The sequence below is a fragment of the Phoxinus phoxinus genome (genome assembly GCF_949152265.1).
Source record: "Phoxinus phoxinus genome assembly, chromosome: 20".
Lineage (NCBI taxonomy): Eukaryota > Metazoa > Chordata > Actinopteri > Cypriniformes > Leuciscidae > Phoxinus > Phoxinus phoxinus.
The window spans coordinates 14075793-14100157 of NC_136895.1; the positions used below are offsets into that span (position 1 = coordinate 14075793).

General features: G+C 38.4%; 1 protein-coding gene and 1 long non-coding RNA gene across 6 annotated transcripts in view; one reads left to right on the top strand and one right to left on the bottom strand.

The window, feature by feature from the left end:
• Positions 1-24365, top strand: part of nr5a2 (nuclear receptor subfamily 5, group A, member 2) — a 91557-nt gene that overhangs the window by 41988 nt on the left and 25204 nt on the right. For all 5 annotated transcript variants that reach the window (XR_013795217.1, XM_079592123.1, XM_079592122.1 and 2 more), the window contains 3 exons: positions 991-1109; positions 3219-3360; positions 8368-9062. Coding sequence is in view for 4 of the 5 variants with exons in the window: in XM_079592120.1 (XP_079448246.1) it covers positions 991-1109; positions 3219-3360; positions 8368-9062 (956 nt within the window). In the remaining variant the exon portion in view is untranslated. The remainder of the gene's footprint in view (positions 1-990; positions 1110-3218; positions 3361-8367; positions 9063-24365) is intronic.
• LOC306987662 lies at positions 1113-3334 on the bottom strand. The gene is made up of 3 exons (XR_013795220.1): positions 3207-3334; positions 1312-1364; positions 1113-1181 (listed from the first exon to the last, which is right to left on the bottom strand). It is a non-coding gene; the product is annotated as an uncharacterized lncRNA (long non-coding RNA).

Here is a 24365-nt window from a genome sequence, read left to right on the forward strand (position 1 = left end):
TCTGCAAAAATAAATTTTTGCACATATTGAACTCATGGCCATATTAGAATAATACTGAGTAATAATAAACGAATCCGTTCTGTTTTATAGCTTACAGTTTTGCTTTACAGTAGCCTAGATGTTTCTTTTTCAAACGAAGTTGCCTTTTTTTCGAATGTCTTTTTCCCCCCTTCACATTTCGGTTAACGTCAAAAACACTATGTGGAAGCTGTTGGTTCTATTTAGAACGCTCAAACTGCATGACTTCATCCATGTAAATGCTAATTAAAATTAGAACATATTTATATTCTTTATAGAGAGAAGAATAGTCTCAGATAGACAAAATACATATGTTTTGTTTTGGTAGCACTACACAATACTCGTGTATTTACATTCGCCTCGTGGCTAAACGTTACTCCAGCGCGAGACAGCAGCCTCTCTCTCGCGCTCCCTCACCAATTTACGAGCCATCATGAATATTAACCAGATCGAAACTGAAGTTTTGCCCTGTCTGCGACCAAGACCCGACTCAAAGCTTCCCAGAGACCCCAAAACTGCATATACTTCCAGAAAATTCACTCTTAAGGCTAGGATTTTACAAAGCTCACCATTTGTGATTCCTCTACTTTTGTTACTTGTTTGCAAAACTGCAGGCTACACGTTGAAGGTATCGGAGATAGATATATAAAAAAGGAACTCTTAGAATATTTAAAATACAAATATGTGCTTTACACGCCTAAAAATAAAGGTTCTTCAAGCTTTCAGGAATATTGTCTCCGGGTTTTTGAGCTAGCTAAATTGTTGTTTAGATATTTTAACAGTTCTTGACTTTTTTTAGGTTCTTCAGATGAGTGTTCATGTTTTTGGGTTCTATTAGAAAAGTAGCCTATCTTTTTAAATGAACATTAAAAAAGTTATCCTATAACATCACTTTTTACAAATAATTACAAAACCATGGATTCTGTGATGTGAATTGTTACCCAGTACTCATATTTTGATTGTGATTTTCAGCCCCCCACTTTAAAATGATGGACTACTCTTACGACGAAGACTTAGACGAGATGTGTCCAGTGTGTGGAGACAAGGTGTCCGGATATCACTACGGGTTACTGACCTGTGAGAGCTGTAAGGTGCGTAACATCAGCTGTTTTTAACTTCTTAACTGGCGGGTCGTCGTGACCTAAACGGGTCCCAGGTCTGTTCTGATAAGGTGAAAAAACAATTCTAAAAACGCTTCGATGATCAAACGAACTATATAATTTTCCATTGTTAGAACAGCAAAATGAATAGCTTTGCTTGTTTTTAAACGAGAGAAGAAAACGCTTTCCATACCTTTTGTTGTTGACCTCAAAGGCCACTCAAGTGATATTTTGAAGCAAATTCATCTGTTGAAAAAAAAATTGTCCTTGAAAACCATAGTATCAATTCATTACCTTGATTTTAGGGACATATTTATATAAATATATGTACAGCATATATATTGTAATGTGCTGGGTTGCCACTTGATGTCCAAAACCAGTTCAACTGATCTAATGTGCTCCTGTTATTCATTTTTTAAACCAAGTTTTTTTTTTTTTTTATTGAAACCCAATTAATGTGGACTTTGCCGAGTTATTTATTAGCATTATATGGGATGTTGTTATGAAGGCTGCATATTGAGTAAACAAAGAAATTGTCTTTTTTTTTCATTTTTTTTTCAGTGCAGCCGAAAACTGATGGTGTGTTTTGTAGTTCAGAGATACACATTAGAGTTTATAAACCAACACACACACACACACACACACACACACACACGGTTGTATATGGTGCTAGATATACTCTTAAAAATAAAGGTTCCAAAAGTGGGTTTTCACAGCAATGTAGAACCATTTTTGATTTTCCAAAGAGCCTTTTAACAAATTTTTTGTGGCTAACTAGCGATTTTTTTTTAAGTAGTGTAAAGATAATTTTAATATAGAGAACCCTTCACTACAAAGAACCTTTTGTGGAATAGTTCAATGTTCTTCATGGAACCATCAATGTCAATAAAGAACCTTCATTTTTAAGAGTTGAAGCACAACATGAGAAAATGATTTGCCATTTAAAACCATCTTTTTGAGTTTTGACAAAGATATTATCATTTAAAAGAATTTAAATATCATTTAAAATTCTGTTTAAGATTTTAATATGCTGTATTTAATATGTTTCTTACATATTTCATTTCAAGTTTGACTTGTTTTAATGATAGTCTACATTCAAGGTTAAGCACTTTATGTGTGTGTGTGTGTGTGTGTGTGTGTGTGTGTGTGTGTGTGTGTGTGTGTGTGTGTGTGTGTGTGTGTGTGTGTGTGTGTATTTGAGTTCTGGCCAGTATTGATCCTTTTAGTTTTAAATGGGCCGGTCTCCCTACGGTGTTGATCAAGAATAAGTTAATGCCGTTCCTCGTTTGATTCTCTCCTGCCCTGAAAATGAATTCAGAACAGTTGCAGATGGAATCTTGTAATCCTACGGCTGTAAATTATGGATATAATTCATCGGATTTTTTGTTTCTCTTTTTTTCAGTTTCTTTTTTGCTTCTGCAGAATGTATAATAGGATCAACAGGAATTTATTTGGTAGACATTTTGACGTTTGCATGCCCCTGATTGGATGTTCAATGCTTTAAAGAACATAATTAGTAAAATGTAAAGAACGCTACCAAATCTGAGTTTCCTTTCGCACCGAAAGATCTTGTTTTCTTCTAGCTTTTATGGCTCGCACTACAGCCTCTGGTCATAATTACTCCAAGAGGAGCTCAAGGAGAGACGTAAAATATGTAGTATTAGTATGTCACAATGCTAAATGCGGGTGAAGGGGATCTTTATATTAGCCGGGATATCAAGCGGGTCACCTAAAGTATTTTGTACGCTCTATGGTCGGCATCTCACATTTCTCAATCTGTTTCTATCCAGCCTCAGCCTGTATTTCTGTTTGTTCATGTCAAGTGTGTGTGTGGGTGCACATGTCAGTTTTTGTGTGGGTGTGTGTGTGTTTGTGTTTATCCAAGTGAGCGTCGACTGCTGAGGGAGCGTTTCTCTGCCCGTGGCTCTACTTTTATACGTGTCTACTTGTGTGGCAGTGTGTAACACCTCTTTTTCTTTTTTTTTTTCTGTGTGAATGGAATTTTTTTCATACGTGTGTGTGGGTTGTCTGTGGCTGAATAGCACATTAACAAACACCGGAGGTCAGAAGTTTGACATCTTCATTCACCTCACTCTGCAGGGCTTCTTCAAGCGCACGGTGCAGAACAACAAGCGCTACACATGTATAGAGAACCAGAGCTGTCAAATAGACAAGACCCAACGGAAACGCTGCCCCTACTGTCGCTTCCAGAAGTGCCTCACTGTCGGCATGAAACTGGAGGGTAAGAAGTCTTTTTAGTTCATCCATGCATTTCTTCCTCTAACTGAACACAGCTTTATCTCTTTAAAGAGCATTTCTGTCATCATTTACTCACCCGCAAACCTGTAGGATGTTCTTTCTTCTGTGGAGGATGTTCTCACTGCTCTTTTCCATAAAAAAAAAAGATATGACCAATAAGGTATAAAAAATTAGTTAAATAAGTTAAGCGATTTTCAAGTTATACAAGATTCAATTCATTTTTTTGTCAGTTTAATGTAATTTCAGTTGAATTGACTTAAATAGCAAAGTTGATTGTACTTAAAAATTGAAGGCAGTAATTTATTTATTTTTTACTTAAAAAAGTGGTACATATGCACTATATTCCAAGTCTTTGTACAGGAATAGACTCACTTTTTGCAGCTTGACTGTTTTGATCCGCACTTTCATTGTGTGGAAAAGAGCAGCGTGAACATTCTGCTAAACTTCTTTTTTTGTGTGTTCACCTCAAGAAAGAGTGTCTAAAATTTTGGAAATAACACATAACCAACTACCATCTAAGAGTTCGATTCTTTCTTCTTAGTATGTAGATGTACGACTGTTAATTGTTTAACTGCTGGAGGGCAGAATTTCTAGCGGTGTCGTTTTATAGCTAGCTGGCTTTGATTTGCTACCGCATGCTACCAACAGGATACGAGGCCCTCCAGCGCCCTGTCAGACCCGTCCAAAGAGATGAGCGCTCGCTAATACTCCCCACAGGCTTCTTCTGATAGCTCGTTCTCCTAAGGAAAGCTGCAGAGATGGAAAATGTTAACCAAAATGCTGTTTTGAATACAAACCGCAGCAGTAAGTTTCATGCATATCGCTTGAAAACAGAACTACTGCAAAAATAATTATATTTATTAGTATAAAAACATGCAGAATTTTGTGATGCACTGATGGCGATTTTAATTACACCTGATTTAAAATGTAATAATTTAAAGTTGTTTTTAATATTTAAAAAAATACAATATATTAGTAACAATAAAAATTATAATCATATATGCCATTATTCAGGGGCCCCAGGAATTTTGGAAAGAGTGTTGGAAAGAGGAATTTATGGACCTGCAATCCATGACTTGACATCCTTTTGTCACAAAATTGATCATGTACTCTATTTTTTAAAATATATTTTATATATTACATACAAATATTTAATATATGAAAGCTGGGCCCTCCGGCTAATAGGTAAGCTATAAATTGTAAGCTACTGTATAAACTTAAAATTCTTAAATCTGCCATCAATTTTATGACAAAACGATTCATTAGTGATGGACCTGCGGTCCATGACTTATGACATAATTTTGTCATAAAATGAATGGCATTTTTAAGAATTGATGGATAATTTTTAAGAATAATAAAGTATAGTTTACCTATTAGTTGGGGATCCTGCACACCATGAATTTTGTAGTGATGGACGTACCGGAAATAAACGTTTCAGTTTAAATCTTTCTTTTATGTATTATCTGAAGCTTTCAGCAAACAGATTTGAGTGCACTACTCACCATAATTGTGCAAGTAGCAAAACAAAACATTCATATCAGTGTGACACAGACAAGTGGCCTTCTATGTCTCCATGGAAGCTCCATTATCATTACAGATAAGGAAAGGCTGCTGTTTTAAAGTTCTCAAAAAAGCACGGGAGAGCGTGTTATGTCTTCCTAGGAAGGCCTGTAATTATCTTCCTTTATATATTTGTGGCTCAGTTTCAGATTAAGAAAGAGAATCCAACCGTTTTGACCATCATATAATCAGTGTGGAGTTGAGGAAGTGGAAAGAAAGCTACATAGCCTCGCCTGTGCGCTTATTCATTCCATTCGAGCCCAATGTTGTGCACAGTGGAGCGTAAAATAGTTTAGATTTCATCAAGCGTCTGTTATCCATATTAAGTACCTTGATGAATCTGACAATCTGGCACGGCTTTACTGTGGATATTTACTCCACGCTTTGCACTGCGCACTTTGTCATTTTTTGGGGCTGATACTCGTTTGCCATCTCCAGCCTCTGGTGGTGGCGGCTGCAAGCTGTCCCATTACTTATGCATAGGTATCATAGCTATTCATGTGTGCGCATGGAACGACGCACCTTCAGAGTAGAGCTCCGGCGGACATGACAAACTGTGTGTCAGGAGCCGGCCAGGGGAGGCATTCATATGCCTGTGATAGGACAGGGATTCTCGCCCAAGCAACGCTTAATATTCCTGTATATTAAACACACATAAATCAGACAATAAGCAGCGCTCGAATCTGCCCAGACGGGCCCCCGTCTACAGAGACGCAAAACACGCACAAACAAACAACATCTATGGACTGCCAATTCAAGTAAATTAGATCAGGCAACTGCTTTTATTACCAAGGCAATTGCTTTCCGCAAGCCATTTGAATAAGTCACAAATTGGTTTTATAACTCATGTGTACTACACATACACAAGAGTTGCTCGATACAGGCTGCTAACACATACAGAATAGATATACAAACTCACACAGTTTACATAAAAGAAACAGGCTGTGTTCGAAATAGAATACTAGCCTACTACATACTGAATACTGAACAATGTATACTATCATTTAAAAAAATCGTAGTAGTGCATTATTCCACAATAAATTATTGTTCCAAAATGTAGTATGCTATCTCATCACGAAAATAAATGTTGAAAATAAATGTTTATTTTGCATTTTGATCAAATTTCTATTTTTGTATACATCTTTTCCAATACATCTTTGCAATCCCAATTAAATTCAATAAAATATATTTTTTAAATTGCTGCTGATATTGTTTTAGGTTAATTTATCACAATGTTGCTGAATTCAGAGCAGCATACTAGTCATACTACTTTTACCACATCTTTCTGTGGCAGAAATAGTAAGAGTAGTATGCAAGTATGCGGTTCTGAATTCAGCATAGGAATTGAAGGTCAAGATGAACGCATTGTATTGTGGGATATAGAGCATGCTATTCAGGGTAGTGTGCTATTTTTGTAAATGTAGTAGGCCGTTCTTTGCATGAAGTATATACTTCAACAATAGTAAGAGTGGTAAGGTAGTATGCTATTCCGAACATAGCCAGACGCACAGAAATGTCATTATACGCATACAGAAAATTGTCCATAGTATAAGTATGCATACTGCAACAATAGTCAAAGTAGTATGCTGTTTCAAACAGCCATAAATGCATAGGTTATACATACTGTGCATAGTATGCATACTATATGCTGCAACAATAGAAGTTGTATAGCAGTATGCAAATCTGAATATTAGGAGAAATGGAGTAGGCAGTACTACTAGTATAGTATGCATACTATATACTGCAATAATAGTACAAGTAGTATACTAGTTCAAACAGAAGACCATTCTATGCATAAAGCAAATGTGCATACTGTGTGCATAGTATACATACTATACAGCAGCGTTATTAGTAATATGGTAGTATGCAATTTTCAATATAACTAGAAATGTACACGCAAAGAAAATGTATTAGTTTGCATACTTTGCATAGTACACATACTATATACTGAAGCAATAGTGATGTGGTAATATTATGAATACACCCAGAAACACACATAAATCCCCTTGTCTTATGCCAAAAAAAATCAGTATGACATGCATGTAAATAGCCTTGTTTAATTAGACGCTGTGAGAAAAAAAATCTTATCAGAAGACAAAAAGGAAGAGGGGGATGGTGTCAGACAGAGTGTGTAAGCGTGCATGTGCACGGAGGGGGGGGGGGGGTTGTAGGGGGTACGGCATGCATTCATGATCTGAGTCGCCGGTCTAATTGTGATTTCCCATAAGGGCCGACTATTAGTTTCCAGATCATTAATTACCCTGTTGCTTGGGAATCATTAATAGTTAAACTTACCACAGTTTTTCTCATTGGATACATTTTTAACAACCACATCACCACAAAATCACCGCCCCACCCAAAAAAAAAAAAAGAAAAATCTCCTACCAAGTTGCCCAGGAATAATTCTCGGATGTTACGAGAGCTGTCAGCGGGATCGCTCTGGCAACACTTTGCCTCCCCTCTCTCACCAGATCAATCAGATCACACACATAGTGACAACCACACACACACAAACACTCACCGCTGTGACAAGGACCATTAAAATCACTCCCAAGGCAGCTGTTGGACGGGGGGTTTTCTTTTAATTGTTTTATTTTTTTCTTAAGATCCACCGTTCGTGAGATATTACGGCCTAACGAGCGCGTTCACGCTGGTCAAGTCGCACACGCGTCTACAAACGCGTGCTCTCCGCATATGCTGTGTGTTTAACACCCTGCTGGATCCTCCAGCCATCCACCTGCCTACAACGTGGAGCATAAAAGAGGAATAATTAAGCATAAATAATTAACATGGGACCCAGCAGACGAAAGTGGAGTCTACTGCCCTGTGGCGGGGATCAGAGTCACTTCCGGGCAAAAGGCGCTCTCTTCATTTATTTGCCATAATGATGATCTCGTCCGCTTGACTTAGTCTCGCTTCAGTTTAATATTGAATCATTAGCACCGTTTCTCTCTAAATTGTGTCCTCTGGCTCGATTATGCTGAGTTCGCTCTAGGTCTGGCTTTGAAAAAAACGGGTCAATTCACAATTCAAATTCACACATGAAATGTACACAGATTGCTTGTTGCAAATAAGCAACTGCCCCAAAAGCGTGTGGCCAGTTTAATGGCTTCTCTGCTGTGGTATAGATCGATTGAGACTACATACCAAACTTCAAAACTTCTCTATTTTATTGTTTAAAGGTGAAGTGTGTAACTTTTTTGCTGATTTATTTACTTATTTAGCTTGCTGACATTTAAATTTGAATTCCAGTTCGGCATCCTGTTTACTACCTCAATTCAAATTCAGCTGGAATAAAGGAATTGAACGCGGTTTCTGAATGACGTCATTACTTCTGCAATTCCGTTTGTCGGCATTAGTGGATTTTTAGAATTCTGTGATTTTCCGATGAATTAATACCCATCTCATGTTGTGTTTTACCTTTTATAAGCTGTGAGGGCCGATCGAATGAGAGGAGGTCGCAACAAGTTTGGCCCCATGTACAAACGAGACCGGGCACTCAAGCAACAGAAGAAAGCCTTGATCCGGGCCAATGGACTCAAGCTGGAGGCCATGACGCAAGCCATGCAAACTGTCCCAGCGGACCTCACCATTACCTCTGCCATTCAGAACATCCATTCGGCCTCCAAGGGGCTTCCACTGAGCCACCATCACCACCACCACCACCATCACCACCACCATAGCTCCACAAGCGCAGGCCTGCCACCTGCAGACTTTGACCGCAGCCCCTTCGTCACCTCGCCGGTCAGCATGGCCATGCCGCCGCATCCTGGAGGACTGCAGGGCTACCAGCCATACGGCCACTTCCAGAGCCGCACCATCAAGTCAGAGTACCCCGACCCCTACACAAGCTCGCCGGAGTCCCTCATGGGATATCCGTACGTAGAAGCCTACACGGGCGGATCGCCGCCCAGCTTTCCTCACCTGGTGGTGGAGCTGCTCAAGTGCGAGCCGGACGAGCCCCAGGTGCAAACCAAGATCCTAGCATACCTGCAGCAGGAACAGGCCAGCCGAAGCAAGCACGAGAAACTCAACACTTTCGGCCTCATGTGCAAGATGGCCGACCAGACACTGTTCTCCATCGTAGAGTGGGCCAGGAGCAGCATCTTCTTCCGGGAACTGAAGGTATGTGATGCTTTTGTTCGTCAGTAAAGTAAAGACAGTAAAGTTTGGTGGTCGTAAACTTCAAGTGATCTAAAAGCATTTTACATAGCGTTGTGAATCAGCATGGATGTCTGTTGGCCTAAAATTCAGGACAAATCTGGGAACATACCAGAATTAAGTTGTTCAATGAATAGTACTGCAGTTTAGTAACAATATAAGGACTGTTCACACCAAGGGGAATAACTATAATGAAAGCAATACATATAAAGTTTTAGTAATCACTCTAATTCTATGGGAACTATAACAGTAACGACATATATTGTTGGAATCACTTTCAGAACGTTCTTTCCAGCTGATGAATGAGTAAGACAATTGACAGCCAATCAGAATCTTTCCTGCTTTCAAGAGCTCGAGTATTTAAAGTGCAGATGAGGTGCGTTGGTGTGGACGCTAATATAGCTATCGTTATAGCTAGCATTTTTGCTGTGTCCTAACCAAATGCGTCAGGACACGACGACGCAACACGATAAAAGGTATCTTTTCCATCTTGATCAGAACGTCGCGATGGCGATACGCAACGATTCTATTTTAGATTCTATATTCTATTTTTCTGTGACAAAAACATACAACGTATGACAATGATAATCTCAGGCACTGGTTGTGTGCTTTATTTAATGTTGAAAGCATCTAATGTGCGTTTGAATATAATTTTGCGTGACCTTTATAGCCGTACTAAAAGCGATAATGGATAATTCCAAAATTAAAGGATTATTTAATGTTCAAAGAATCAACTCAATGTGAACAAAAATCTATATTCTATGACAAAGTCTTTCAGTTACTCGGTATGTATTTTTTAATAATGTTAAAATTGTGTAATAGTTAAATGTATTTGATTATGTACGTATCCATTGCAGTGGCGCTTAACAGAGAGACTCCGCCCACACGCTCTTCTGATTGGCTGTGATTTTTGATTGATGTTGTCACATTGCGTAAGGTGTGAACAAACAAATTGCTTGTCGCTGGAATCTTATCGCATCACATCTGGTTAGGGCACGTGTTTGAAGAATATAATGTTTTTGATTAATCTTACGGCATAAAGCATTCATTTTTCTCAACACTACAGTGCACTAGTTGAAGTATTAATATGAATGAGACAAATGTTCCTCTTTGACGGGACAGCTAATTAGTTTTCCATAAATAATGTCTCAAGGCTATTTGTGAGGACTTTTTTGGGATGGCCTGAAAAATACATAGTGTATTTGTGTTAGTATTTCGAATGATGTATTGACACACTGATCTATAATTGACGATTTACTACACCAGCTGAAGAGGCCAGTCTGGTGCCATTCATTTTTTATTTTCACTTGTTTTAACCTTTTTTTTCTCTATACACTTCTGCCTGACAGAAATATTGATGGGATTGAGAAGACTGTGAGGGTTTTAGTAACTCGTGCATGTCTGCCTTTGTGAAAGATTTTGGTCGTGAGCATGCTGTATTTTACCCGCCCGTGACATGTTTTGATATGCCACTGGGAAATCTGACAGCACCCAATTCAAATCATTCATTTTGTGCTCGTACAGCTACAGGCACCTTATTGTTTTCCTCTCATTACATTCAACAGCTCATGAGATGGACTAGAATGCATTTATACTGAGGATTGACTATGACTATTTGAAATATGTAGTAAATTCTGACGTTGATGCGATACTGTCAAAATAGTGTATTAAAATACTCACTTTTTTAGGATTGGGGTGGATATCAACTTTAAATGTTTTGATATCGGGATATTCAGTGCCACTGACGTCTTCATTAGCTCCTCTTGGGATTTTACAGCAATTGTTGGTGGCTAAAAAAAGAGAAGAAATAAAGATATGACAGCCGATCATGTGAATATAAATACAGTACAGTACATTTCAGAGAACAATAACATCTTTTGCAGTTTTCACACTGATAAATTTGTTTTCATCAATCTTTATCCACCATTTCACCATCAATCAGATGTTACATTTTCTTTAAACTCTTAGATTTAGATATAAAACTTTGTGTGCACAGTTTCCCCCCCAACATAATTAAATTATTCAGTTTTCAAAGCCGAACGTTACGCTCATCCCTGTGCTCTTACCTATAGAGCTTTATTATCCATTCTCGCGCTCTTTAGCTCAAGCATTGTATTCCCACTTTAGCGTGGATTAGCATTTGTGTGTGGCTAATTGGTGTCTGTATCATTTACCTTTAATTGTGTTTGCACTTCACCTTTCGCCGCGGTGAAGTAGCCTCCCCTTGATGTTATGACTACTTTCTCGCCCTGGCTAATTGTTTTGCACAATAGATGTTAAAAGAGACAAGGGCGTAGCTGTCGAATTTGACATTAGCAGTCGTAGTGTGGCGGTGAAGTTGTAATTAGCGCAGCTCTCATGTGCCCTCGCCAAATCATATGCTGGAGCGCTAACGGAAAAACCACAAACAAAAAAAAGGTAGCACTAGAAAGTCTGAACCCACTCCTGACTCTAATTAGCGAACACTTGTACATCTATTGTTACCCACGGAGCTTTGTGATGCTGATCGAGGTTTATCCCACATAACGTTGTGGTTTTAACAAGCTTCATCTATCGAGAGCTCAAATAAAGGTGGAACATAAAGGCAAGAGATATATATTCAGATTTAATGTGAGTAAATGGATGCTGTGAAAAGCCTCCCCTCACATTTATCTAGCTATGTTTCCTAGAATGTGAATGTAGTGAGTTGTGGATTTCTCCAAAGGTGCTACAGATCAACATGCAAATAAGTGAAATCTACTATTTCAATTTCACAAGCATTAGCAATGCTACGCTAACAGTTTAGTATGGTTATACAGCGGCACCTGTGTAAACAATTGCTGCTAGCATATGCTAGCATGTTCGTAGCACAAACACACTCACACACCAGCTCATAGAAAGCTCATATATGTGTAGTACATTACCCAACAACACCACAGACATCAATAAATTCTTTATGGACAAGATTAATAGATAAAACGATGTTCTGGGAATATTCTGTGAGTTAGTTAATGACAGAGCTGTGGTGGTGGGTAGCATATAATAAACACAGGAAATACAAGTGAATATAAGGCTTGTCTGGGAGGGTGGTGAGTCGGCTATAAATATATCTACATTTACTGCCCTATTATTAGCCTCGTAAGAACAAAAGAATTTCTCCCGTAATACAGCCCGGTGTGAAACGTCTGCCAAGTGTTTAAAGATTTAGTTTCCATAAGTTAGACTTGGTTACAGCTCTCATAAATATTTGGTCATGATGGGATCTCTGAAGAGAGCTCACTATTGTCTTCAGACACATTGGGGGAAAAAAGAGGAACATTCCGATAGCCATTTCTCACACTTGGCCGACAGTGAATCTGTAAAATTTAGGAAAAGAGGAAGAGATGAAAAATTAGCTTAGCTACCAACTGACCACAGACATGACATATTTTGCAAACTTTTTTTTACTTTTAACCCTGAAAAAGCCTGACATATAAAATAATTGTTTGTTTTGTTTTACTTTATTAAACTGTGACTATCATGTATAGTATGATATAGCAGTTAAAAAAAACTAAAAATGTTCAAGTACGCATTAAGTTTATTTACTTAATGATTTTAAGTCAACGGTTTCCTCAATTTTTTAAGTTAAGTCACCTGAGGAAATAAGATGAAATTCTGATAGCTTGTAATGTAAATCAGTAAAATCTTAGTTTAACTTGCATACATATAAATATCAGTTGTCACTAATATGTCTTAGTTAGATTATATTTCAATGATTCGTTTTATGATCAAAGCTCTATAGTTTTTATTGTGGGGGCAAAACATATAATGCAATTCAATACAATGATGATTGAGAGATGTGACGTTCCTCATAAGCTTGAAGTATCATTTTTTAGATTCACATTTTAACATGATTTTTCAACAAAAAAAATACATGTAGATAATCAAGTACACCTAAGTTGTTTCAGTCCAGTAGGCCTAAGTCTTTATTTTGAAATATTACTAGCAATATACTAGATATTCTTACTTGATAAAAAAATCTGTGAAGATTTCACACCAAAAAGACGTGTACCCTGACCTGAAGGTGGACGTTTTTAGAATTGTATCAAAAGGACTTTAAATTGCAAAAAAAGTATAAACTATTGATCAGATGACAGAAGGCTGGTTGTAGTATATTGTGTACAACAGGTTTTTCAGCAAGTTTTGATCAAGTTTAAAGGCCTTATCATGTTGAGTACAGTAGGCTTTATAGGGTTAATGAGCAAAATGGCAAGTAAAACTACACAGTTATAAAATATATGATCAATAAGTTGACAACGTGTTTATTTATAACTATTTAAAGTTAAGCAATTTTCAACTTTTTTTACAAGTTGTTCAAGATTCAACTCATTTTTTTGATTCAAGATTCAAGTCAGTTTAATGTAATTTAAGTTGATATTACCTAAACATCCAAGTTGATTGTATTTAAAAAATTTAAGGTAGCAATTTTGTTGACAGTGTACATCAAAATGGCCTCCCAGATAGCTTGCTAAAGAAAGCAATAATGTACATAAACTAATTGTTCTTTGTGTGTTATGAATGCTAAAATGCTGTTTTATGTGTGTGTTTGAAGGTGCGTGCCAGCAGCATCCCTGTTGTCTGGCTGGTTTGTCATGTAAGGGTGGGAGTCATGTTTAGGGGGTTGGGGGGGAAACAGATGCAAGCTTCCCAGTGTTTGCATTGACAATATGAGCTGGTATGAAGCCGGTGTGCGTGCTTGTCCTCCCCTGGCTCTGTCCTTAGCTGCCCGGCCCACAACGTGGAGAGTGATTCACATCCATAGAGAGATCACCCTTTCATTGTGGACGGCGGGCTATTGTTTGACGGATAGGATGCGTGCACTTAGCTTTTCCTCAGCACACAATGGCATTAAAACGCACAGATTCACCGCAGGCTTAATCGTTCTTGTGAGGATTCCGCGTTATTCGTGCGTCTTACACAATGTACTCGGGCAAACTTAATCACCGCTGATACTGTGCCACAAAGCGACCCCAAATGGACTGTCTTAAATTTAGTCCTCCGAGCTGATAAAAGTCAACCGTGCAAAACTTACAATACCCTGACATGTGGCGCCAATATTTATTTTTATTCTTTCACGGCTGCTCGGGGACACTCTCTCTCTCTCTCTCTGTCTCTCTCTCTACACAGTGAATTGAATGACAATACCAGGCCTGCCATTAAGTAAAGCAGCGCTGTATTAGGGCCTTGTTCTCCAGCCTGCACCCAGCCGTGAGGCTCGTGCTTATTGAAAAAGCAGCTGTGAGGGGAGAGAGGACAGGAGATAGGGGACGTTCTCTCACTTTCAGTGTTATAGTGTAGATCACTGAAGCTATGTTCAACTGCACTGGGCATTTTATATATTTTTACAGCATCACTGTAAAAAAATGTAGCTGCCTTAAATTTTTAAGTACAATCAACTTAAATTACATCAAACTGACCTAAAACACGAGTTGAATCTTGTATAACTTATACAAAGTTGAAAACTGCCTAACTTATTTTGATGGGTTAAAGCAATGTAAAAACATGTTGTCATAACTTGATCATATCATTTTTCACAGTGTTCAAAATGCTATACACATTATATTATGCAAATTATGTTACACAACATATTTGCATAATTTTATACAATAATTTTAAGCTTCTAAACTTCATAGTAAAACGGATTAAATTGATCAAAAGTGAAAGCAAAGACATTTATAATGTTACAAAATATTATTTCAAATAAATGCTGTTTTTTTTACATGTCTATTCACCAAAGAATCCTAAAAAAAGTCAAATCAGCGTATTAGAATGATTTCCGAAGGATCATGTGACACTGAATATGTTAAAATTACATTTGAAAAATATTAAAATAGAAAACTATTTTAAATTGTAATAATATTTCATATTATTTTAGCATATATCATATATTATTTTTTATCAAATAAATGCTACCTTGGTGAACATAAGACTTCTTTAAAAAAATAATGTAAGTGCCACTGCATATTAACATATAATGCTGTATTAATTTTTATATTGACTGCGAGAGGATTATTTTCACCCTCCATTAATATTTTCACGCTATGCAACACTTTTTCTCATTCATTTTCTTGTTCTGTTAATCTGTAATTTCCGAGGCCGTTGTATACTATCTGCAGAAATTAATAAGGCGTTGCGGTCGTGATCTGTGAACTTGTGCACGATTTATATCCCACCCCCCCACCCCACCCCAGCTTCATCTCCACATATACTACCCAGACCGGCCACGGCGTTTCCTGCCCTGCCCGTGACTCGCAGACGGGCCTGAGGTCAAGCCAGCGAGTGTCCTGACAAACAGCCTCGGTCGCGAACGCACCGCCGGAGATTTGTAACCGTGTCCCTGGTCCGCCGGATTTGAATTATTCCGCTTTACATCGGCGTGTGGGGTTATTGTCGTGAGGGGGGAGGGCCTGCCGAACAAGCCCCAGAAGCGGCACCAAGGGCAGGGGTGCGTGGTGAAGGACAGGGGGGGGGGAACAGGTGGGAGGTTAATGGCCCCTGGACCGGATCCACCAGCCGCTCAGACTTGATATATGGGCTTTGGGCCTGGTGCAGGCGTAGGCTTTCAAAGATATATTATTTCATTTGAGAAGCAGCATTCTCGTCCCTGCATTTGTCCACTGATAGATGATATCCCGTGGCTGGGCAGCAGCCACAATTGGAGATAGCGTGTGAGTTTTCGTAAGGCTCGTTCTTGTACATATTTTCTCTCTCTCACATTCTCCTGTCTCTCCGCTCGGCTGTGGGCAGGTCTTTTGGCAGGCCGCATTTATTTTTTCCTAAGCCTGCTATTTCAGTGGTAACAATATCTGTTTGATCAGAAGAGATGGGCAGCTGGAGAACGTCCACAAAGGCCTTTTTTCATTCATAAATAATGCACAAATAGACAAAAACTCCATGTCTTGTCATGAATTCTGGAAGAATGTGGTGTTTTGGCACTTCATAAATATTGTAGCGGCGAAGTTGAGGTTTTAGCCCCCTGAAGATACCAGAAAAATGAATAATAACACGGACGTACAAGGTGGATCACGGGTTAGCGGAGAGAAGATGAACGTAAACATGTATTAATTTATACACAGTCACGAATCATTACAAAGTTTATAATTACAAGATCATTATTTGCTTCCATCAATCAATTGTCTTGCACATTTGTCCGATTCGCTTGGTTGTAGCCAAGAAGCGCTCACTTAGACATTCAAAGCGGCCAATCACTATGGAAGCCCATTTCTGCCTCATAGTGGCGTTAGCTTTTTATTCTTTGACTCTTTTTTGCAACCTGGTTTTTAGTATTTTAAACTTTTTCTCCGTTTGTTTTATTACTTTGAAGCAAAAACGGACTTAAAAGTAATGAAAATGGCATCCAAAAGTACTGATTATTTCTCATAAATCTCGCTAGCGCTCAAAAATTTGGGGTGAGGAAGAGTTTTTGGGTGGAAAATTAATATTTTATTCAGCAAGGATGCTGTGACAGTAAAGGCATTTATAATGTTACAAAAGATTTCTATTTCAAATAAATGCTGTTCTTTTAAACTTTCTATTCATCAAAGAACCCTGAAAAAAAGGCATCACAGTTTCCACATAAAGTAGCACAACTGTTTTCAACATTGATAATAATCAGAAATGTTTCTTGAGTGCCAAATAATCATATTTGAATGATTTCTGAAGGGTCATGTGACACTGAAGACTGGAGTAATGATGCTGAAAACATTTCAAATATATCCAAATAGAAACAGTTATTTTAAATTGTAATAATATTAAAAAAATTGTCGGTTATTACTATACTGTATATATACGATGACTTATCAAAAATTGTATCGACCCCAAACTTTTGACCAGTAGTGAACTCAAAAATGGCCTAAAACAATAATATCAAGATTTTACACAACAAATCTTGCAATTCCAGTGACTAGTTCTTTCTCAGAAGTGCTCATTGTAGCAGCCTGGTAACTTGTAAACATGACTTTGTTTCCTGGAAGACTGATAAATGTGTATCCTGACTCCCAGAAGTCAGCCAATCAGATCGGAGCTCTTAAAACAGCATTCACAGCTCTCTTTCACGGGGCATTGCATATGGTGCTTCCTACATGGCAGCTAAGGGTCAGCTTCGCTCTTTCTTTCTCCCTGAAAAATGCGTCTTGCACCCTCAAGGCCTAACCGGGCAAAGGAAGGAAGTGCGTAGACTTGTTAAAAGGAGAGATTTAGGGTTCGAACTCCCCTCAGGGCTTGTGGGAGACTCCTGGGAAGGGTTTGGAGCGGTCGGAGAAGAGTCTGTTCATCCACTTGTTGCTTTGATGAAGGATAAAAGCCTGTCATGAACTTCTAGGTCCTGCCCAGGAGCTGATGGACTCGTACCGCTGCTTCCACTCCTTCTGCTGAGCTCTGAAATGGGGGGGAAAATGGAGAAATATAGAAATATGTTTACTTTTCTTTATCTTCAGAGTGGCTTTGGTATTTGTAAGCACTTTGCACTCCAGAAAGGGACAAATGTTTGATATTATCTCGTGGCGATTAAGGTAAAAGCCTTTTTTATTGGCCGCACTGGATGCTTGTTAAAACCAGGATGTAGAGTGAAGCCCCAAAACACCCCAATCAGACCGAGCCGACAGAAGACAAACTGCTCCGAAGAGGCTGATTTAAGCTAACAAATCAACTCAATCAACATTTTCACCCCTTATGTACTAGTCGAAAAGTACAAACGCCTGCGCATTTGCCCTCACAGTTGCTTTATATCAAAATAGCATCTTGTACAAGAACCTTAATATCAGCCTTGCTTTTAAATGGCACGAGATCAGCATTCATGAGATGTTTCTTTACAACATGCTTCGACTTATCTCTATTTATCATTGCACAGTAGTTGGAAATGCCATAAAACAACCATCAAAAAATAAATAAATAAAATTGTATATATTTCATAAATATATATATATATATATATATATATATATATGTTAAATATATATAAAAAAAAATATATATATATGTATACAGTATATATAGTGTGTATATATATATATATATATAATAAAAATATATAATAAATGTATATGTTTGTTTTTTGCTTTTATATAGTGCTTGTATATATATATATATATATATATATATGTTAAATATTTAAAAAATACATTTTATATATACAGTATATATATAGTGTGTGTATATATATATGTTAAATATTTTAAAAAATAAATTTTATATATACAGTATATATAGTGTGTATATACATATACATATATAATAAAAAATGTATGTTTGTTTTTTGCTTTTATATAGCACATGTATATATGTATGCTTTATATAGCACATATATATATATATATATATATATATATATGTGCTATATAAAGCATACATATATACATGTGCTATATAAAAGCATTTATATTTTGCTATATATATATATATATATATATATATATATATATATATATATAGCAAAATATAAATCAAATTAAACAAATTATTTTCTATTACTTTTATTATGTTTTCTTGTAGTTTTAATGCTATGTCCACATCCTGTAACTCATTCAGTTAAAGTTCATGACGTGAAACTGTCCAAATGTCACTCATGGTTTAGCCTTTTCCCCTCTATAATTATTCTCTTCAGCCATGTATATCTCACACTTGTAAATTAAATTTGCGCAGCAGCTGTAATTTTGCACCTGTTTTTAACGTAATGGCTTCGAACCGAATCCATAAAACGCAAGCGCCAACTGAACGTGTAAACTTTTACGTGCACACTACAAAAGAGCATTTGTTGAATTCGTCCAGATCTGCGGTTGTCCCGTCCTTCAGTGTTTAATTAACTCGTCGTAATCAGCGCATGCAGGCGTGAGGTTTCTAGTGTCCGCTCTCAGCCTTACTCTGTCAGCAGTTGTCTACGACATCTATTTTTGCTTCTTATTTACAGCTGTCTATTCCGGACGCGCTGAAAGGTCCCAAAGACAATAGATAAGGACTGCGGTCAGAAAGACAGGGAGCGCGCGGGCTAGGCTTACACTTATATTTAACTGCACTGTGTGAATGGATTTGCTCCTGATGAATGGCATGTGCAATTCAGCTGGAGAACGTTATACGCAGTTGAGAAGAAATGTTCACCAAGGCGTCAAGAGAAAGACAAAGCCACCTGTTCATTAAACCGACTTATATCTTTTATTTCTGCCTCACAGTGTAGGTTCAGTCTGAGACATTGGCACCGGCTGGCACTTTTAAACGTTTCCAAACACATTACATCTATGAGCGTAACTTGCAAAATAGTTTTCGTAATTACATTCTTTCTTTATCCTGATCCCCTGATGAAGATGAAAGGAAAGGTTTCACGATTTCTGAACTACGGGAGAGGAAAAACTTTCAAATTCGCACCAGGCGAACAGTCAAGCAACCGACGTGTTGACAGCGGTTTTAAAACTGAGCATTGCATTACAATGGTGCGATGCCAAAAATGGCAAATCGCACTATAGGGACGTAATAGTTAAGACAGTAATGCTTCTCTCAGATTGAGTGAGCAGGCATTTGAATTCTTTCTATACCTGTTTGCAAGGCTCAATAAAGGAGGGTGGTCTGCAGCTGCAAGTGTGACACATTTTGGCATGAGACCCATCTGGTGTTATCCATATATGTCACACATTACAAAGTTTTGGCTTAAAATCAAGTCATAATACTTCTATGATCTGAAAAAAGGCTAGCAAAGAAAATAAGTTTATATATATTATATATATATATATATATACTGTAAAAAATATATGATCAATAAGTTATGGCAACATATGTTTTTACATTGCTTTAACTCATCAAAATAAGTTAAACAATTTGTAACTTTTTTAATAAGTTATACAAGAACTTATACATTTTTAAGTCATTTTAATGTAATTTAAGTTGAAATAAAATAATTTTATAATATTTTTTCCTCTCATCTCATTTTGTTTTACTTCCCCATGTCCATTTAGGGCCTCTGTAATATATAAAATATATAAGATAAATTAATAAAAACATCAGAACAATACCATTTACTTAATCCGCATGCAAATGAAATGCATTGATACATAACTATTTCGAAATAGGGCGTAAAATGAATTAAAAATGCCTGAATGTCTATTTACATTGAGAGGTCAACTCTTGTTTTCTGCCTCAATAAGAGCAGATGATGTGCAGGCGGTTACTAATGGCGATGCGTTAGTACGAGAACAGACAGACGCATAAAGCCACTCTGGTAGGCGACTGCATCCCCCAGCTAAATAATACAGGAGCCCCGGCCTACCTGGACCCATTTCCCAACAGAGCCAATCAAGAGTCATTTCCTGTTGTCTGTCAGCGTGTCACACAAAAGCCATAAATATTGACAGCCGTCGCCAATAAAGACACCCATAAATCGCAGAATTGAGGGGAAAATACGGCACGGGGGGAAATAAAATCAAATAAAAATACGGCGATCATTCTAAACGCGAGACACCGTGTGTGAATATGTGTGTGCGCGCAGCGTGCAGATTGAGAAGCTCGATCGATTCCGGCTCGACGTGGCGTGCACAACTCATTGTGGATTTGGAGAGCATTATTTTCTCACTGACTCGTGGAAGGGGGGGTTGGGGTAAAGTAGCGTAGTGTGTGGTACTTCAGAGAGCCTCCCATGACTGCATGTATATTAGGAGTCTAATGTTCAGCTGAATAATTGATCAGGGCTGCTGTGTTTTTTTGATAATTAGTTGATAGCTTCTTAGCTTTAAGCCTTCGGATCCATTGGAAGAGACTTGTTTTGTTTTTTTATTCACTTGGTGAATTATTCGAAACAACTGCCCAGGTGGACTTAAAGTGTACTGATAAATGGCCTAAGGTTTGAAAAAAAGTTTTTTTTGTTTTCGTTCGTTCTCATAACCTAATTTCATCCTTTCCTTCTCTCTGGATTGTGCTGTTGCTCAAGAGACTTATTAGAGTTTTGAAAAGCATGCAGACCACAAAAAGGCTGTAGAGTTTTATTGAATATCACTTCATTAATGAAAGGCTGCCGGTTTACTGCTCATGAATTTATCAAATGAATTAGTCTTTAATCATAGCGTCTTAAGGTAACTGTAGCAAAGTACAGTAATGTATAAAATTGTTCTAGCCAAGTATGTGGCAGGTTGCTTTATATTGATGAAGACCAGACAGTAAGAACCTGTTTCAGTTTCATTCTGAAAAGATACACACCAAGTGTCCTTGAAGTTGAATGTCTGGCAGCTAAACACAGCACAGCAGGTGTAGATTTATTTCTTTTTCCCTTATTTTTTTTTAAATCCCAGCAATAGTAGACCATAGTATACACCTGTATAAATATATATTTCGGCCACTGCAAAGCCGATATCGGTTAAGCACTAATTAGAAGAAGCATTTATAGTCTCATTAATCTCGGTGATGTCCTGAGATGTTTGATGTCCCACTAAACCCTGCTGTTGTTTTTATTGTGGGGCTCTGATCAAACTCTGGGTGTTTCACAGGTCAGGAGTCACACTCGGGAGAGTGTTAATGCGGTCACCGTGGGAACTGATCAATCTCTATTCCTCGTCGCGATCGATCAAACACCCCCTCCCCCAACCCCATCATCAGCCAGTCACTCCGTCGAGTTGCTCGCTGTCCACTCGCTAGCCTTGGACGAGTCCCAAACCTGCTCACCTGCACACTAACACATGAATTATGAGCATCTGTTTATCCCCCCTCGCAGAGACATTCAGAGTAAGAATACCATGAGGTCTCCTCAAATATAGCTTGTACCAGGAATGCAAATGTTTTCCCAAAGATATCTCAATTTACATTGCTGTCAGGCCTACATAATCTATGCGTCTCGTGGACTCAACATCACTGGGACAAGATTACAGCATGGATAGTTAGCATTGCTGAGAGTTGGTTTCTGCGTCCAGCCTTTCTTATACTGCGGTAACACACCACACGCAACACATTTGGAACACATTTTAAAGGGGAACTTGGCAACTATTTCAACTTAATAAAACCGTTTAGAAATCATTTGGATGGTTAAATAACCTGTTCTGGTGAAAATGGTGACTTTCCCCACTCCCCCCAGCGTTCGAGGTGGAAAACCAACCGTGCAACATGGGGACTAACGTCCCGGTAAGTTGGAAATAGAAAGTCTCGTGAGAAGCGAGAACGAGCGAGAAACACAAACTGCTTTACGGCAATTCGACATACATGTCAATGTTCTATGATTTTGTGCTTGATGTATTATTATTATATGCACATGAGCAGCGGTAGAAAGGGGGAGGAGGGTGCCGCAAGTGATTTTTTTTACGACCTTGTTGTGAAATATACGTCCCACCGCTGTAAGGGGAGCTCGTTGAGAGAGCATGCGACAACAAAAGTGAAAATCAGCGAAGAAATGGCCAGAGTTACCGTGTTCCCCTTTAATAATGTCGCGGGTATATATTTACATGTTTGGAAACAACTGCGATTAGCCATTTCGTATTCATATATCTATTCAGTTCACTTACCCTCGTGTCATTCCAAGCCCGTACAATTTTCTACTAAAACATTTTTTACGTCCCTAGTTGACGATATGCTTTCATTTTATGGAAAAGAGCTGCTTTTCAAAACATATTTTGTGTTCCTCAGTAGACAGCATGAGTACATTATGATCAAATTTTCGATTTTAGGTAAACCGTGTCTTAAAAAGCTCTTTCACTGAGCTCTATCCCATATGTAGCAACTTCGGACTCTAAAATAAGTCCGGAGAGAGAGCGAGATGCCAGGCAGCTCCCTCAGAGGAGCACGGGTATGAAGCAATGCGGCCGCAGCGGCTGGTGGCCACCTGCTCAAAGTCCCAGCATGCTTATCAGACCCCCTGGCAGAGAGAGAGCAAGAGAGCAAACAGAGGCCCTGCCATGACAAACAAGCTGGGAGATTTCCACAAGATCAGGGAAAAGTGAGGCCAAATAAACCAAACCAGGCCCCTTCAGTCTCGAGCATCCAAAGCACGTCAGATCAGCTCCCACGGGACGGCTAAAGAGGAAGCCAGAATGTGACAGCTCAGCACAAATTGTTAGCACTTCCTCTGGGGATTCGGGGAAACTTAGATTATCTCCCATGAGATTAACTGTACTTTTATAGGTTTACAAATACTGTTAGTGTTGATAAAGAGATTAGGGAATTTGTTGGAATTAAATTTAGGCACATACCTTTTGTGCTACGGACACGAATGATACATTTAACGGTGCGGTTTGTTGTGGACAGAAGCGATAGTACAAGGGTGTCCAAACTTGGTCCTGGTGGGACAACTTAACTCAAAATACCTGCCTGTAAGTTTCTAGTATTGCCTAGTAAGAGCCTGATTATCTGGTTCAGGAGGGGTGTAATTGGGGTTGCAGCCAAACTCTGCAGGACAGTGGCCCTCCAGGAGCAGGATTAAAGTGTGTTCCTGAAATTTCAGCGATGGCAAAAAAGCATAATTTGTCCATAGCGAAGAGATGTATGAAGCACAGCTCACACAGAAGTCACTTTCAAACTAAGCAGCTTTCTGTTGCTCAATGTGGCGAATTCATGTGACCAACTCAGACATCTCACCCTGCAAAAACTAATTTCTGGGAGATGGAACAACACTCCCCCCACCCCCCACCATAATGACCGTGATCAGTTGACTTAACTTTAAAAAAAAGTGAGGGAACCCGTTGCCTTAAAATTATTAAGTTAATAAACTTCATGCATAATTGAGAAAATTAAGTTATGTGGAAGTTCACATAACTTGATTTTTTCAATTACGCATGAAGTTTATTAATAATTTTAAGGCAATGGGTTTCCTCACTTTTTTTGAGTTAAGTCAACTGATCACTTTTTTTACAGTGTATTATATTCGTTCAAATAAGCCGCCAAACACTGGTTCGTTCATAGTATTCATGCACCGAACATGAACGTGATGTAGTTGAGTGTGACAAAAAAAGAGGCGAGGGTCTCCACAAAATCTGAACGCAAGTGTTCCCCGAAGACGCATTTGAAACGCAATACTACCAGGTGTAATGGTAATGCGTCTTGGCTGACCACTTGTGATTGGTTCACCGAAAATGCATCTTAATACCAGGTGGAAACAGGCTTTCCTCTCGCCCGCTCGATTTCCGGGATATTGTAGGATAATTTGTGGGCATCAGGGAGCTACTAGCAATATGCGAGAGACTCTCGGACCAACTTGAAAATGAGCGAAATCTGCGCAGGGAACTTTTTCGCTCTTACTCGAAACTCCCGATCGCACGGATTCCTGTTAGAAAGACTGGATTTCGTCTGTTG